This window comes from Camponotus vicinus, unplaced genomic scaffold, assembly GCF_025532165.1.
Source record: "Camponotus vicinus isolate PSW18456_S1 unplaced genomic scaffold, iyCamVici1.0 SCAF_14, whole genome shotgun sequence".
NCBI classification, from domain to species: Eukaryota; Metazoa; Arthropoda; class Insecta; order Hymenoptera; family Formicidae; genus Camponotus; species Camponotus vicinus.
The window spans coordinates 832530-846513 of NW_028141950.1; the positions used below are offsets into that span (position 1 = coordinate 832530).

General features: G+C 28.5%; 1 protein-coding gene and 1 pseudogene across 9 annotated transcripts; one reads left to right on the top strand and one right to left on the bottom strand.

The window, feature by feature from the left end:
• Positions 1–260: 260 nt before the first annotated feature.
• On the top strand, positions 261–7441 carry LOC145965097 (uncharacterized). 8 transcript variants are annotated; one of them, XM_083088422.1, is made up of 7 exons: positions 489–630; positions 829–1022; positions 1688–1775; positions 3113–3385; positions 3465–3915; positions 4102–4268; positions 5007–7441. In XM_083088422.1, the coding sequence occupies exons 3-7, from the start codon at positions 1741–1743 to the stop codon at positions 5197–5199; spliced, it is 1119 nt and encodes a 372-aa protein (XP_082944548.1). In that variant the 5' UTR covers positions 489–630; positions 829–1022; positions 1688–1740; the 3' UTR covers positions 5200–7441. The 8 variants fall into 8 exon arrangements, with proteins under 8 accessions (XP_082944546.1, XP_082944548.1, XP_082944553.1 ...); XM_083088427.1 differs by having other exon boundaries at positions 829–955; positions 1715–1775; XM_083088426.1 differs by having other exon boundaries at positions 880–1022.
• A 2756-nt stretch (positions 7442–10197) lies between these two features.
• LOC145965099 (mevalonate kinase-like) lies at positions 10198–13984 on the bottom strand (annotated as a pseudogene). Its single transcript, XR_014436615.1, has 3 exons — positions 12406–13984; positions 11987–12256; positions 10198–10757 (listed from the first exon to the last, which is right to left on the bottom strand). The product of XR_014436615.1 is annotated as a mevalonate kinase-like (transcript).

Sequence of the window (13984 nt, forward strand, 5' to 3'; positions counted from 1 at the left end):
TGTTTTGAAGAAAAAATATATAATTTGCAATTAACAATTCCATATTTTTTCTTTATAATATTACATCTTCCAGAAGACAGAAAATCAAAGTGTGACGTAACAAGTCTAGTAACTTTATGTGATTGGTTCACCGTAGATTTAAAACATAAGAATTTCATCCTTATGGAATTTTTCAACGTTTCCTTACGTTTTCTTACGTTTCAATATGGCTGCCTTATTGCTCGACCGTGATTGGTCGATTCGTTTAAGTCTTAAGTTTACTATCTAAGTTTTTTTATGTGCTCCAGGCTTTATCTACATCGAAAAAGATTATAGACGCAGAGTGCTAGACAGTGCTAATAGATAACTTTTGTGCGTTCATATTTGTGACATGTTATACATATACATATAACAAGTACATAAACGAAATTACTGATACAAAAATAAATAACATTCGTTGCAAGCTTTTTCGTAAATCATTAAATTGTTCGCGATGACTACGATAACACATTTGCCCGACGAAGTAATTGTTATCATTTTGAAGAACAAGAGCATTGACATAAAAGATATTTCGAGCTTTAAGTCCACCTGTAAAAGATTAGCACAGATAACGCTAAGCAACGAGTTTTGGAAAGAGAAATATTGTCAAAGGTACTTTTTCACATAAGTTTCTTATATTAATTTTTTGCATTTATTTCACACTTGATCAATATTCATCGCTTAACAAAGCACCTCCTCAAAAATAATAGTCGAGAAGTAAATTTATATTATTTCATTATTAATTCAAGTTATGTTTATTACTTCATTGCATATTGAACTCGTTAATCTTAATAGGTTTGTTCTTTTTAGCTGAACTGGCTGCACTAGTTCAGAAAGTGTACACTGAAACGTTCTTTTTAGCAGAAGTGACGTCAGATACTGCTGTTCTTTTTAGCAGTGCAGTGCTGTTCAGTGCAACAGTTCATTGCACTGCCTCATGGACCTAAGAAGATATGGATGGAGTCTAAAGCGCTCATATGGGCGAGGGGGCTGTGAAATTTGCGGTAAGGGAGGTGTATAGCTCTGTCTCTTTCCAAAAGCAACCTTCGGGTGTTTCCGTCGCATATCCGATAATTCCCGAAAGGTTATATATCCCATATTAGCTAACTTTCGAATAAAAATCATGGACCTAAGAAGATATGGATGGAGTCTAAAGCGCTCATATGGGCGAGGGGGCTGTGAAATTTGCGGTAAGGGAGGTGTATAGCTCTGTCTCTTTCCAAAAGCAACCTTCGGGTGTTTCCGTCGCATATCCGATAATTCCCGAAAGGTTATATATCCCATATTAGCTAACTTTCGAATAAAAATACATGTATTTTTATTCGAAAGTTAGCTAATATGGGATATATAACCTTTCGGGAATTATCGGATATGCGACGGAAACACCCGAAGGTTGCTTTTGGAAAGAGACAGAGCTATACACCCCCCTTACCGCAAATTTCACACCGCCCCGGCTCTAGACTCCATCCATATCTTCTTAGGTCCATGATAAAAATACATGTATTTTTATTCGAAAGTTAGCTAATATGGGATATATAACCTTTCGGGAATTATCGGATATGCGACGGAAACACCCGAAGGTTGCTTTTGGAAAGAGACAGAGCTATACATCCCCCTTACCGCAAATTTCACACCGCCCCGGCTCTAGACTCCATCCATATCTTCTTAGGTCCATGCACTGCCTGCCCTAGGTCTTGAGGTAGTGCAGCGGTGCAGTTCAATATGGTGATTTATTTAAACACAAACAGCAGTTTAAGGTATAATTAATAACGCATTAATTGCGAAAAAGAAGACATAATAGTCATGTAAATAACATTAATATAAAGAATATAGATAAAAACAATTATTAATTAATAGAAAAATTTTAAAAATTAAAAAAAAATTTGAAATAAATTTTTAATTATAATTAATAAATTTAAAGTTAATTTATCTACAATTAATTTTTATACAAATTTGTAATAAAATAAATTTTATTACAAATAAGTCTCTCTTCATCGGATAATTCTGTTATTTATAGGACATTTATGTTTCTCATATTTTGATGTGCCATGTTAGTACTGCACTAAACCGTTCTTTTTATTCCTCATTGTGCTTGTGCACTGGCAGAATTTTTTGTGAACTCGCTGGTTCTAGTGCAGTCCCAGTGCAGCACTAGTTCAGCTAAAAAGAATAAACCTATTGTGTCTAAAAATTCGAGTCATAATAAGCATCGTCGATTAGTTTCAAGTTATGCAATTCATAAAGAAAACATTTTTGAGTTAGTGATTCTTGAGTCATTGTTATCGTAAATTAAAATTTCAACCTTTCTTTACCTAGATCCTATTATTAATTTGTGAACATAAAAGTTATCGTGTATCTTTATTATCATCTTATTTATTATTACTATTGTTTTTGATTAATGCTTAGAAATATATTTTTTATATAAATCATTTCAAATCATTCAAAGCATAAGTTCGAAAAAAATTTTCTTTTCACTGTTGCATTACTAGATTTTTCATTTCTATTATTTCGATTTTTTTTACTAAAAAGAAGTATATCTTATAATGTAAAACTTAAAATTATAATGTTGTTACTATGTTGTTATTTTTTAATATTCAAACTTCAAAATATGTTATAATACACGATTATGTATAAATGATTATTTACATATTAATATTCAAATAAGAATTTTTATTTTTACATTTTTTATATATATTTGTTTTATTTCTATAATATTTTTTTTTACTTTTTATAAATAATTATATCTTTGGAAAATAATCTTAATTATTCTCTTAAAATTTTCTATTCATATTTTATGATTCGTACAGCTTTATAAAACATTGTGTGCAATCAAATTTATCTCTATTAGCAGCTTGTAAAGATTAAATATTTTTATTCTTTATTCTTCTTTATTATAATATCTTTTCAATTTTCATTTTTATTTTAACGGCATGTGCTGAATCAAAATATCCTTACACATTTAATTTACTCGCTCGATTTATTATTTAAGTATGATTTAGAATAATAAACTTAATATATTATTTAAGCTGTATATTGCTGATATTATAACGTTAATTTTAATATAATTTTTAAGAATTTTCTATCTGAATTTTAGATGTCTTACTGCTGGGAAAAGGTATAAGAAGCTGAAAAAAACTTTTAACCATTTAAATATTGAGGAACAAATAAAATCAGGAATACAGTGTATTAAAAAGCTACGACATTATGTGTCAGTAATGTTGGACAAGAATTACTCGGAAACTGACCAATTAAATTGTCTTCTACATTTCATAGTTGAAAATTCTATAGTTTATTATTTTGTTTGGGACGAGCTAAATAGAATTATTTCTGTAGAATTATTGCTACCGAATTCTCAAGAATTATTGTGGTAAAATTTAATAACCTAGATAATTATTAATATTACAAATAAAAATAATTGTCTTACGATTAATATGAAATTTTTTCAGGAAGCCCAGTTTCTATTATATGCCAAAACAGCATTACTTTGGCCTAATCTTCTTCTGTCTAAAACGATATCGATTTCTGTACAAGCAATTCAAATTTCTAAATAAGCCGAAGGAAAAGCAGATTGTGGAACGACAACTTCTTATTGTAGCTCAAAATTTTGTACCATATGTGCCTTATTCGGTCATAAATACATGGCTAGATGGTATTACTCAAGAAGTATTATCTCGCCTTAAACATAAGTATCCTATGCATTCGATATTCTCGATCCCGTTGGAGCAATTTTCTTTTTGGGGAGATAACAATATCTCTAAAAATTTCTGGAATCCAACAGAAGCATCACAAATTATACGTATAGTTAGAGAATATATATTTTCTGATTTAAAGACTCATAAATTATATGAATTATTGATGATATCAAATCTTGAAGTCGAGTTGAATAAAAGAAGTTCGGTAAGTTTTATCTTGGATTATGTTAAACTACAATAATAATTTACATTATACGTGCAAGAACTATTACAATTTTAATATTTTAAACGTTTATTTTCTAAATGTTGTATAATTTTTTTAATAAATTTCTTACTTTTTATTATTATTTATTATTTTAATATATTTTAATATAATTTATTTTAATTATAGATTCCAGCTCCATACCATAGAATTATATTAACCATTATATATTATATCGTAACCAGAAGATTCGGCATAAAAGACTTCATTCTGAACGTAAAAATATTGAGTTCACTAGAACAAAGTGGTTCATCCTATTTGAATGTAGGGCTTAACCTTATATGGAAGGCGAAATAGTAAGCAATTTTATCTTACAGCTCTTTCAAACTTTCTGGATTTTGTTTATATATATATATATATATATATATATATATTTTTTTTTTTTTTTTTTTTTTTCTGAGCAAGTTCATCTTAATAAATTTTAAATATAAATAATAAAATAAATAGATTTATATAAAAAATTACATACAATTGTACATACATATGCATTCAAAGAATTATATGGTTTTACGTTTTTGATGCATCCTTACGCTTGTATAAGAATGCGAGTGCATCAGTCAATTATACTCATTATTTTTTTTAAAAATTAGCGTACATTATATAATAATTTGTTTTCTAAAATTATTAAAATTTCATAAAAAATTATATTTTAAATGATATCATCAATTGTTCATAACTATATATTAACATGTATGGAATGATAAAATGATATTATATGACGGAATAACATAAGATTTAAATAAAAAATTGTTTAATTTAAAAAAAATATGTTTGTATATATTTTATTTTTACTTACTCGAAAAAAGAGTTTATTGTCTCAAGCCTTTCATATTGAAAAAAAAATGTACTGCCTCAAGTCTTTCATAATTCTTAAAAATGCGCTTTGCTGAAATAAAAGACTTATGCACAATATTTTCAATCAATTGCAAATGCTCCAGAAATCATGAGTATTAATTATAACAAACATTTTTTCTATATATTTAAACATATATGTGTATAAATGTATGTATAATATCTTTTTTTATTATTTTCAGTAAAATACATCGGAATGTTTACGAGCATTTCCGTATGCAAGAGAAATCCGACTTAAGTTTATCTATTACGGATGATACACACTGCATTGAGCCATCGCATACATTTGACTATCTAGGGCAAAACAAATTAAATTTTTCTATTTCTTTTGATCTACCTATGACAGACCTGGTCAGTTACCCCAAAAAGGGGTAGGTGAATCTGATAGTTTTTGTGACGCTGAAGACGAATCTGGCTGCAGAATTTCCCCAGCACATCAGGTGTTTGAGTAATTTGTAGTTGAATGGCCCAAAAATCGTTATTTTGGCCAATTTCATGAATTTATTGTGGGGAAATCAAATTTTTTGAAATATTTCTGCCAATGGCATTGTATAGTATTCACTTTCACCTCTCAAATCCATGTTATGTAACAATTTGTTATGTTATGTAACAATTACATAACATGTAACAGTTATATTGTTGAGTAGGAAATTACAATTAACAATTATATAAATGTTACTTGGTGTTTGCTGGGTCCTTTTTCATTATACATTTTTAATGATATATGCACAAAATCGTATATGTCACAAAATAATATTAATATAATTGCAATCACTGCAAAAGAACATCAGTGCGACAAGATGTCATGCCAAGAATTTTTAAATTAAAATAAATTACACATAATACAGACGTTTTACAAATATATTGTTAAGAATAAAATTGTTTTATCAAAAGATAAAATTAAAAGTGATAATACAACAAGATAGTAGTAGAGCGTCATGATATGATGTCAAATGTACAAATCGAAACGTTTATAATATATAATTTATTTCAAAAATTTTGTGTTAAATTTAACATATTTCACATGTCCCAATTTATCGACTCTAATTTTAATGTTAATTTAATAGAAGGCAAATATGTAAATAAATAACACGAGTAATATGTGAAAAATTAACACAAAAATATAACATTTAAAATTCTTACATTTTTTAGAAGTAGTTGGTAAAAGATTTGGATAAAATTAAAATGTTAAATTTACATAATCCATGTGTTAAGAATTCTATATTTTAACGCAAAAATTACAAATTAATGTAATGTACCTTTGTAACATTGAATAAAATAATTTGTGTAAAAAGTGTTATTTCTTAACAATATATAATATTAGTATTATTTTCTAACAATAAGTAATATATAGTATCACTGCAGCGATAATACTAATAATATATCAATTAACATTTTAAAAATGTAACGTTAACATTTTTTTTGCGTTAAAATACAGAATTCTTAACACACGAATTATGTAAATTTAACATTTTAATTTTATCCAAATCTTTAAACAACTACTTTTAAAAAATGTAAGAATAACATTTTCTTTTAATTAAATTTAACACTATAAATATGTTAATTTAACATGAACTTTACTTCCAGATAACGATTAAGAGAGTGTTACATTTTTGTGTTAATTTTTCACATATTACTTGTGTTATTTATTTACATATCTGTTAAATTAACATTAAAATTAGAGTGGACAAATTGAGTCATGTAAAATATGTTAAATTTAACACAAAATTTTTTACCGTGATTTGAAACAGAGTAATAGCGACTCAAGGAAAATCGTTTACCTATTTTCGGGTCTTAAGGTTCGTTTCCTAAGGTTCGACCCAAGTCCTCCTACTGTGCGATTTTCGGAAAATATCATTGTTACTCCCTTCCCTTGACCCATCCTTCTCCGAGCCTGGACGTAACACTAGCATTAAGAAATGTGTATTTTAGTCTTATTCACATCGAAGAAAGTTATAAACGCATCTCGAGTGCTAGAAGATAACTTTTGTGCGTTTACATTCGTGATTTGTTATAGATATACATATAACAAGTACATAAACGAAATTAGTGATACGAAAATAAATAACATCCGTTGCAAGCTTTTTCGTAAATCGTTAAATTTTTCGAGATGACTGCGATAACGCATTTGCCCGACGAAATAATTGTTATCATTTTGAAGAACAAGAGCATTGACATAAAAGATATTTCGACCTTTAAGTCCACCTGTAAAAGATTAGCACATATAACGCTAAGCAACGAGTTTTGGAAAGAGAAATATTGTCAAAGGTACTTTTTCACTCATAAGCTTCTTAGATAAATTTTTTGCATTTATTTCACACTTGATTAATATTCATCGCTTAACAAAGCAGCCCCTCAAAAACAATAGTCGACAAGTAAATTTATATTATTTCTTTATTAATTTATGTTTATTAGTTTATTGCATATTGAACTCGTTAATCTTAATGTGTCTAAAAACTCGAGTCATCGTCGAACATTTCAAGTTATGCAATTCATAAAGAAAACATTTTTGCGTTAGTGATTCTTGAATCATTGTTATCGTAAATTAAAATTTCAACCTTTCTTTATCTAGATCCTATTATTAATTTGTGAAAATAAAAGTTATCGTATATCTTTATTATCATCTTATTTATTGTTATTATTGTTTCTTATTAATGCTTAGGAATATATTATATAAGTTATTTCAAATCATTCAAAACATAAGTTCCAAAAAAATTTGTTTTCACTGTTGCTAGATATATATATTTATTTCTATTATTTCGATTATTTCTTTTACTAAAAAGAAGTATATTTTATAATGTACAACTTAAAATTATAATGTTGTTACTGTGTTGTCATTTTTTAACATTCAAACTTCAAAATATATTATAATACACCATTATATATAAATGTTTATTTATATATTAATATTCAAATAAGAATTTTTATTTTTACATTTTTATACATATTTGTTTTATTTCTATAATATTTTATATGGATCACATTGCATTAAATTTAATTTAATTAAATAAGATGTAACATTAACTTCAAAGTTTCAAGATATTTTTTGAAATGGTTTTTTTTTTTATTAACCCTTCTTATAAAATTTTACTCTATATAACTCAAAATTAAAACAAAAATGTGCAACAGTCCTTTTCTTCCGAGCCATTCCTATGTATCGCGCAAAAATCCACAATAAATTTACTAAATTAAAAGTAGAATACATATTTATGACATTATTAGCGCGAAAAAGTATTTCATTGTTATTTTTCCATTCAATACAATGCGATAAATCATTATTATATGTATTTATTTACGATTATATTCTTTGTATTTTTTTCACGATCATGCTTTTTACTTTCCCGTCAAAATTTCCTGTTTCTTCATCGCTGTTATATTGAACATAAACGACAAGACATTATGATTTCTTTCTTACAAGACATATATAGAAATAAATTAGGTTTTTCCTGTGTTTTCAACGTATTTGACTTTAGTGTAAATATGTAAATAGCAAAAGATCCTCTTTTTCGTTATTTTTCTTTGTTATTTTTCTTTGCTAGTAAATGCATATATAACTCATCTATATGTGCTCAGTTTCATAAATAAACCATGTATCAATTGATCAAGGCATGCAACTATTATAATTAACCTATGAATCGAAAAAAATCCTTGGTATTTTTATTAGTTACGGCTTAATGCAAGGCAAATGTCGCTTGATGAATTTATACCTTCAAAATAAAATGTATATAAAGTAAATTCTTTTTTACAATAACAATATTATATAACAATATTATATAACAATAACCTATCACATCTAACTTCGTAATTCATAACGTAATTTGTAATTCAAATATGATCTCTACTAGAAAAATCAGAAATCTTAAAAGTAAGTAAATCTTTCCGTTTCATTTACATTCTTATGATAATTGCTAATCTTGTTACAGTATTCGCATTTAATTATTACTTAATTATATATAATGATCTTAATTCTCAATCGTCACTCCTTTACAACTCACGTTGTAATGAAATTTTTTGCCATCAAATGTTGGATAAGATTCATGATAGATTCTCTTTTACTCGGAATTCTATCCGATCGCAGTAGGAGAACGTATACATATCCACTTCTACATATGAATTTTCCTACAAACTCATAACGTTGTGCAATCGAACAAATGATCTCCAAACTCGAACGGAACAACATTAAACAATAGAGCATTAATTGATCTATTTCAAGAAGTACCTGCAAAATAGTGAGAAATATAAATTAAAAAATGATTTGAAACAAATATCGGTGGATAATCATCTACTTGAAATTCTTATAAACGCAACTATTTAAAAATGCATAATGAAATAATATCAAAGATCGCAAAAAAAACTTACGGCTTATTCTTCGTACAACTTTAGTAATTGAAGAATTTCTGTCTTGATAATTTTTAATTTTAACAAATATATCACAAGCCCCTTTTGATATATAGTCGATGGCACTCAAAATCATGTTGACAGCCGAGGAAAAACAATGTATCATGTGCGCCAATTGATTCATCTATTCACGCTTATTCTAACGAGATTTTGAGTCGACCAACAGAATATTTATTTTCGGCGTATTTATCATTTTAATATTATGGAGTTTCCAGCTTGCATATTGAAATCTGAATATTTTACCATATGTACATACATCGGAGTCCTTCTCGAGCGTAAAGTTTTGTAAAACTACCTCACAAAACACGAAGCGTATTTCGAAATATTAGCTAAGTCACATGTATTAAATTGATTGTGGACACTTTTTTGCAGACGCCTCCAATGTAAAAAGCATACCGCGTACGATGTCGAACTGCCAAAACCAGCGTTGATCGTTAATTACGTGGTCAAATGCACGTGAAAAGATTTTACAGTGAGTTCCTTTTTCCGAGCGATAATCAATAGGAAGAAAAAGAAAGTGTGTAAACTAAATCTCTGTGCGAGTATGATGTCCACGGACCGTTTAAGATGATAAAATATTGCATGCGTCTAAGAAACAGGATATAATCATTGACGACCAAATTAAAATTCTCGCCGAAAATAAAATTTGCAATCATTTGTAAAGGTATGTCTAACGATATATCGACATCAGGGAATTCCATCTTAATGATTCTTGACTCTAGAGATAGTTGGCGGAATTTGAGCGTGGTACAGAGATCTATACTGGTCGCTACAATATGTTTATCACACCAATGCCAAAAATTCTCCATATAAAATGACTCTGCCTGGTGCTGAAACTTGGAATCCTTTTCAATTTTTTAGCGTCGTCCATTTTTTCTTACGAATAAAAATCTCTACTGTCTAAAAAGATCAATAAGTATTAAATAATAAGGTGTAAGAAATAAATCTGATTACTACAATTCTTTTATAGAGATTTATCAGAATTAAATAATATTTATGTAACATGAAGAAAGTCACCGAGACCGTAGACCATAGATATTTGTCGCTACTTTTACGTTTTATATAAATTAGAAATGCATCGGCTATGTGTGACAAAAATAATTTCTCCAATATTGAATTTTTATTTCGTATACAAATGACACGCTTACAATTTAATCAGATTTTCGTTCCTTATTGTTGTTTACCATTGTGTTGTTAACAGAAATTATTAACAGAAATTGTCTTTGATTCTATTTTTAATGCTTCACTTACAAAATAAGTCTGTATAATACATTATAATTTTAACTATTAAAATTTTATAATATATATGGACAACGCGCGAAAAAAGAGTTATGAAAATTATTCGATAACATTGATCACAAAACGCTGTTTATACTTTTGTCGTACAATTTCGCGTCTTGATCGTTACTGATTTCGTTTTAATAACAAAAGCAGCGCTCTGAAACCGTGAATCTAAACATCGATTACAATGTTGAACGTTCTCTTTATCTTTAATGTACTTTGATAAGAAAATATTCACAAAACTTACACATAATCTGAAAATTTGAAAATAATATATTATTTGTAATGTGTAAAAGTTAAATAAATGGTCATTATTTTATTTGTACTGATACAATTTATGTGATATTTACATACCTACGTTTCGTAGTACATGTATAAATGTATCTACATTTTTCGGAAGTAATATTTAATGCAAATACAAACAAAATATACTTTGACGCAAATTATTTTGTAATTGAAATAAAATACGCGTACATTGAATTACATCATTTAATAGAATTCGATTATGTAATTTTGATGCAAACGATAAGCAGCTGTGACCTTTGTTATTTTTAGAATGCATTGCGTAAAGCTTAATTCGATTAATAATAAGTAAAATGCATTATCTCGATTACATCTCGAGAATGAAAATCAAGAAAAGGATAATGATGCTTCGTCCGTTAATTTTTTTACATGCATATATACATATATATAAAATTTGAGCCTATAAAATTCATCCAGTCTATAAAATAAAAAAATGAACACTTTTTCTCTTTTACTATCTATTAACAACGCATATATCTGTAATGGTAATTTAAAGATTTGAATATATATGTACACGTTTACTATATCTGTTCACGCACTTTGTTATTTTTGAAACATTTTTATTCCTTTACTGCATATATCGAATGATAACGTTATACGCGAGAAAGCATAAATGTTTCTTACAAAAAAATATTAGCATAAGTTGGCTTTCTTATATGTCCTACTATTTGCGTTAGTTAAAATGTACCAAAAAAATTATCTTTCTCGTTTATCTTGCATTTTTTGATGCACATCTTTACTTTTTACATATTCAAATGTAGACTACATAATCAATCGAAACATGCACAGCTATTTATTAATAAAATGAAAAGAGTCACTATAAAAATGAAATCTATGAAATGAAAAGTCATTAGTCTTCTAATCAATCTACATTATCGAAAACCAAATGGAATGACATGTAAAAAATTAATTGTTTTGACAAAGTTTACAATAAAAATATTTACAGTAACTCCTCGCATCTGACTTCATAATTCAATATGATTGATTTAATTTAATATGGTATCATTGAAAGAAGAGAAATTAGAAATCAAAGAAAATATATAAAATTGTGTATTGTTTCTCCTTCCTCGATTATAAAAAATATAACTATAATATTATAAAATTCGCAATTTCACTACATTGTTTTCGCTTAGTTTAATTAATCATATTATTTAATTATTTATGTGCAACTTTGATGTACCTGGTCAAGTCGCACTCCCGTGCAAGATATTGTAATAATTTTGCCAGAAAAACCATTTTCCGTCAAGCGCCTCGTAAGATTATTTACTCTACTTTTGTGTTCTTCTGATGCATGATAATTCGGCGGTAATAGAATTATTACATTCCTAGCTCCATCTCCTGTGAGATTCCCCTTGAATCCACAAGTTTTTGCAATCGAACAAATAGTATCGAAATTCGAATGCGACAAATCCAAATTCCATAGCAAATCTTGATTCAAGGAAAGGTTAGTCTGCAAAGCATTAAGAAATTTAAATCAAAAAACAACATAATTTCCATTTATGAATAATGATGTATGCGAGATTATTATAAATGCAAAAACAACTATGTATATCAAACTATACAATGAAATAATTCGCAAAGAAATGAAACAAGACTTACTTGTAGATTTTCATATAATCCTTCTAATAATTGTAAATCCATCTTTGTTCCCTGATCCCTGATTATACGGAGTATTGTAACAATCTCTTGCGATACGACATTGATCCTGTCTAAAAGGTCATCGACGGCGTTACCATATCTACATTTCATGTCGGCCAGTTGTTTCATCCGTTGACTCTTATCTAGGCAAATTTTTGCATCAACCAGCATAATATACATTTCTGACGTATTTATGATTTCACTCTGGGTGTTTAGCGGTACTCTATATTGAAATGCTGTTACACGACCGTGTGTGCACACGATGTGATCCTGCTTGAACACATAATTCTGTATAACTTCCTCCGAGGACATCACGTATGTCGAAATTCGTTTCAATTCTTCCGGAGTAAATTCATTGTGGTGACCTTTCTGCAGACACGACCAATGTAAAAAGCACGCTGCGAGACATGTCGCGAAGGACGTCGAACTGCCAAGACCAGCGCTGATTGTTAATTGCGTGGTCATCTGCACGTGAAAAGATTGTATAACGAGTTCCTCATTCTGGGCGATATCTAATAGGAGGAAAAAGAAAGTTTGTAAGCTAAATCCCTATTCATATGTGATCCATAAACCGTTTAAGGTGATAAAATATTATACGTGTCTAAGGAAGATGATGTAATCATCGACCACCGAATAAAAATTCTCGCCGGAAATAAAATTAGTAATCATTTGTAAAGGTATGTCTAATGATATGTTGACATCGGGGAATTCTATCTTAATGGTTCTTGACTCTGGAGGTAGTTCATAGAATTTGAGCGTGGTACGAAGATTTAAGCTGGCCGCCACAACTTGTTTTCCATACATCACCGTATGCTCTCCGCATAAGATAATCCTACCCGGCGCCGAAATTTGGAATGTAGTCATACTTTCTGCGTATCAAAATCTCTACTTCGTCAAAAGATCGATGCAGCGTTTCGTTATAAAATTTTAAATCCGCAACTTGTAGAGATAAATATTAGAAAATATATTTTTATGTATATAATTTGATGTGAAAAGAGGTCATCGAGAAAATATTTGTCGCTCCTTTTCGTTTTATATAAGTTGAAGAATGCCTAACGTCAGCTATATATGACGAAAGTAACGTATCACTAATATTATCGAATTATATCGATACAAAAGACATCCACTTAGATCCAGTCAGACTCTATAAATCTTTCCAATTGTTTTTATTCTATGCGAAATAAAATCCTCCAAATCCTCTGTCACAATTCTTCGCTTCTTCTATCCAGATTGCACACACAAGTTTGAGAATACAATATATTTACTATTAAACTATTAAAATTATAATATTTATATCATAGAAAAAGAGGAGCCACTAATATTAAAAATTATTTGAGACGTTACCACTAGGTTTTGATGTTGTTCAAGCCGCATTTCGATTATGACTGATTTTGTCTCGTGAAATTCTCAAGCAATAACAGCGCTCCGAATATTGACAGCGAATCAATATATTGACAATGTTGATGCGGAAACTTTAAATTTACTCCTTCCTTTTACGAATAAAAATATCTACTCTTCGATAAAATTCAGATTCGACAGA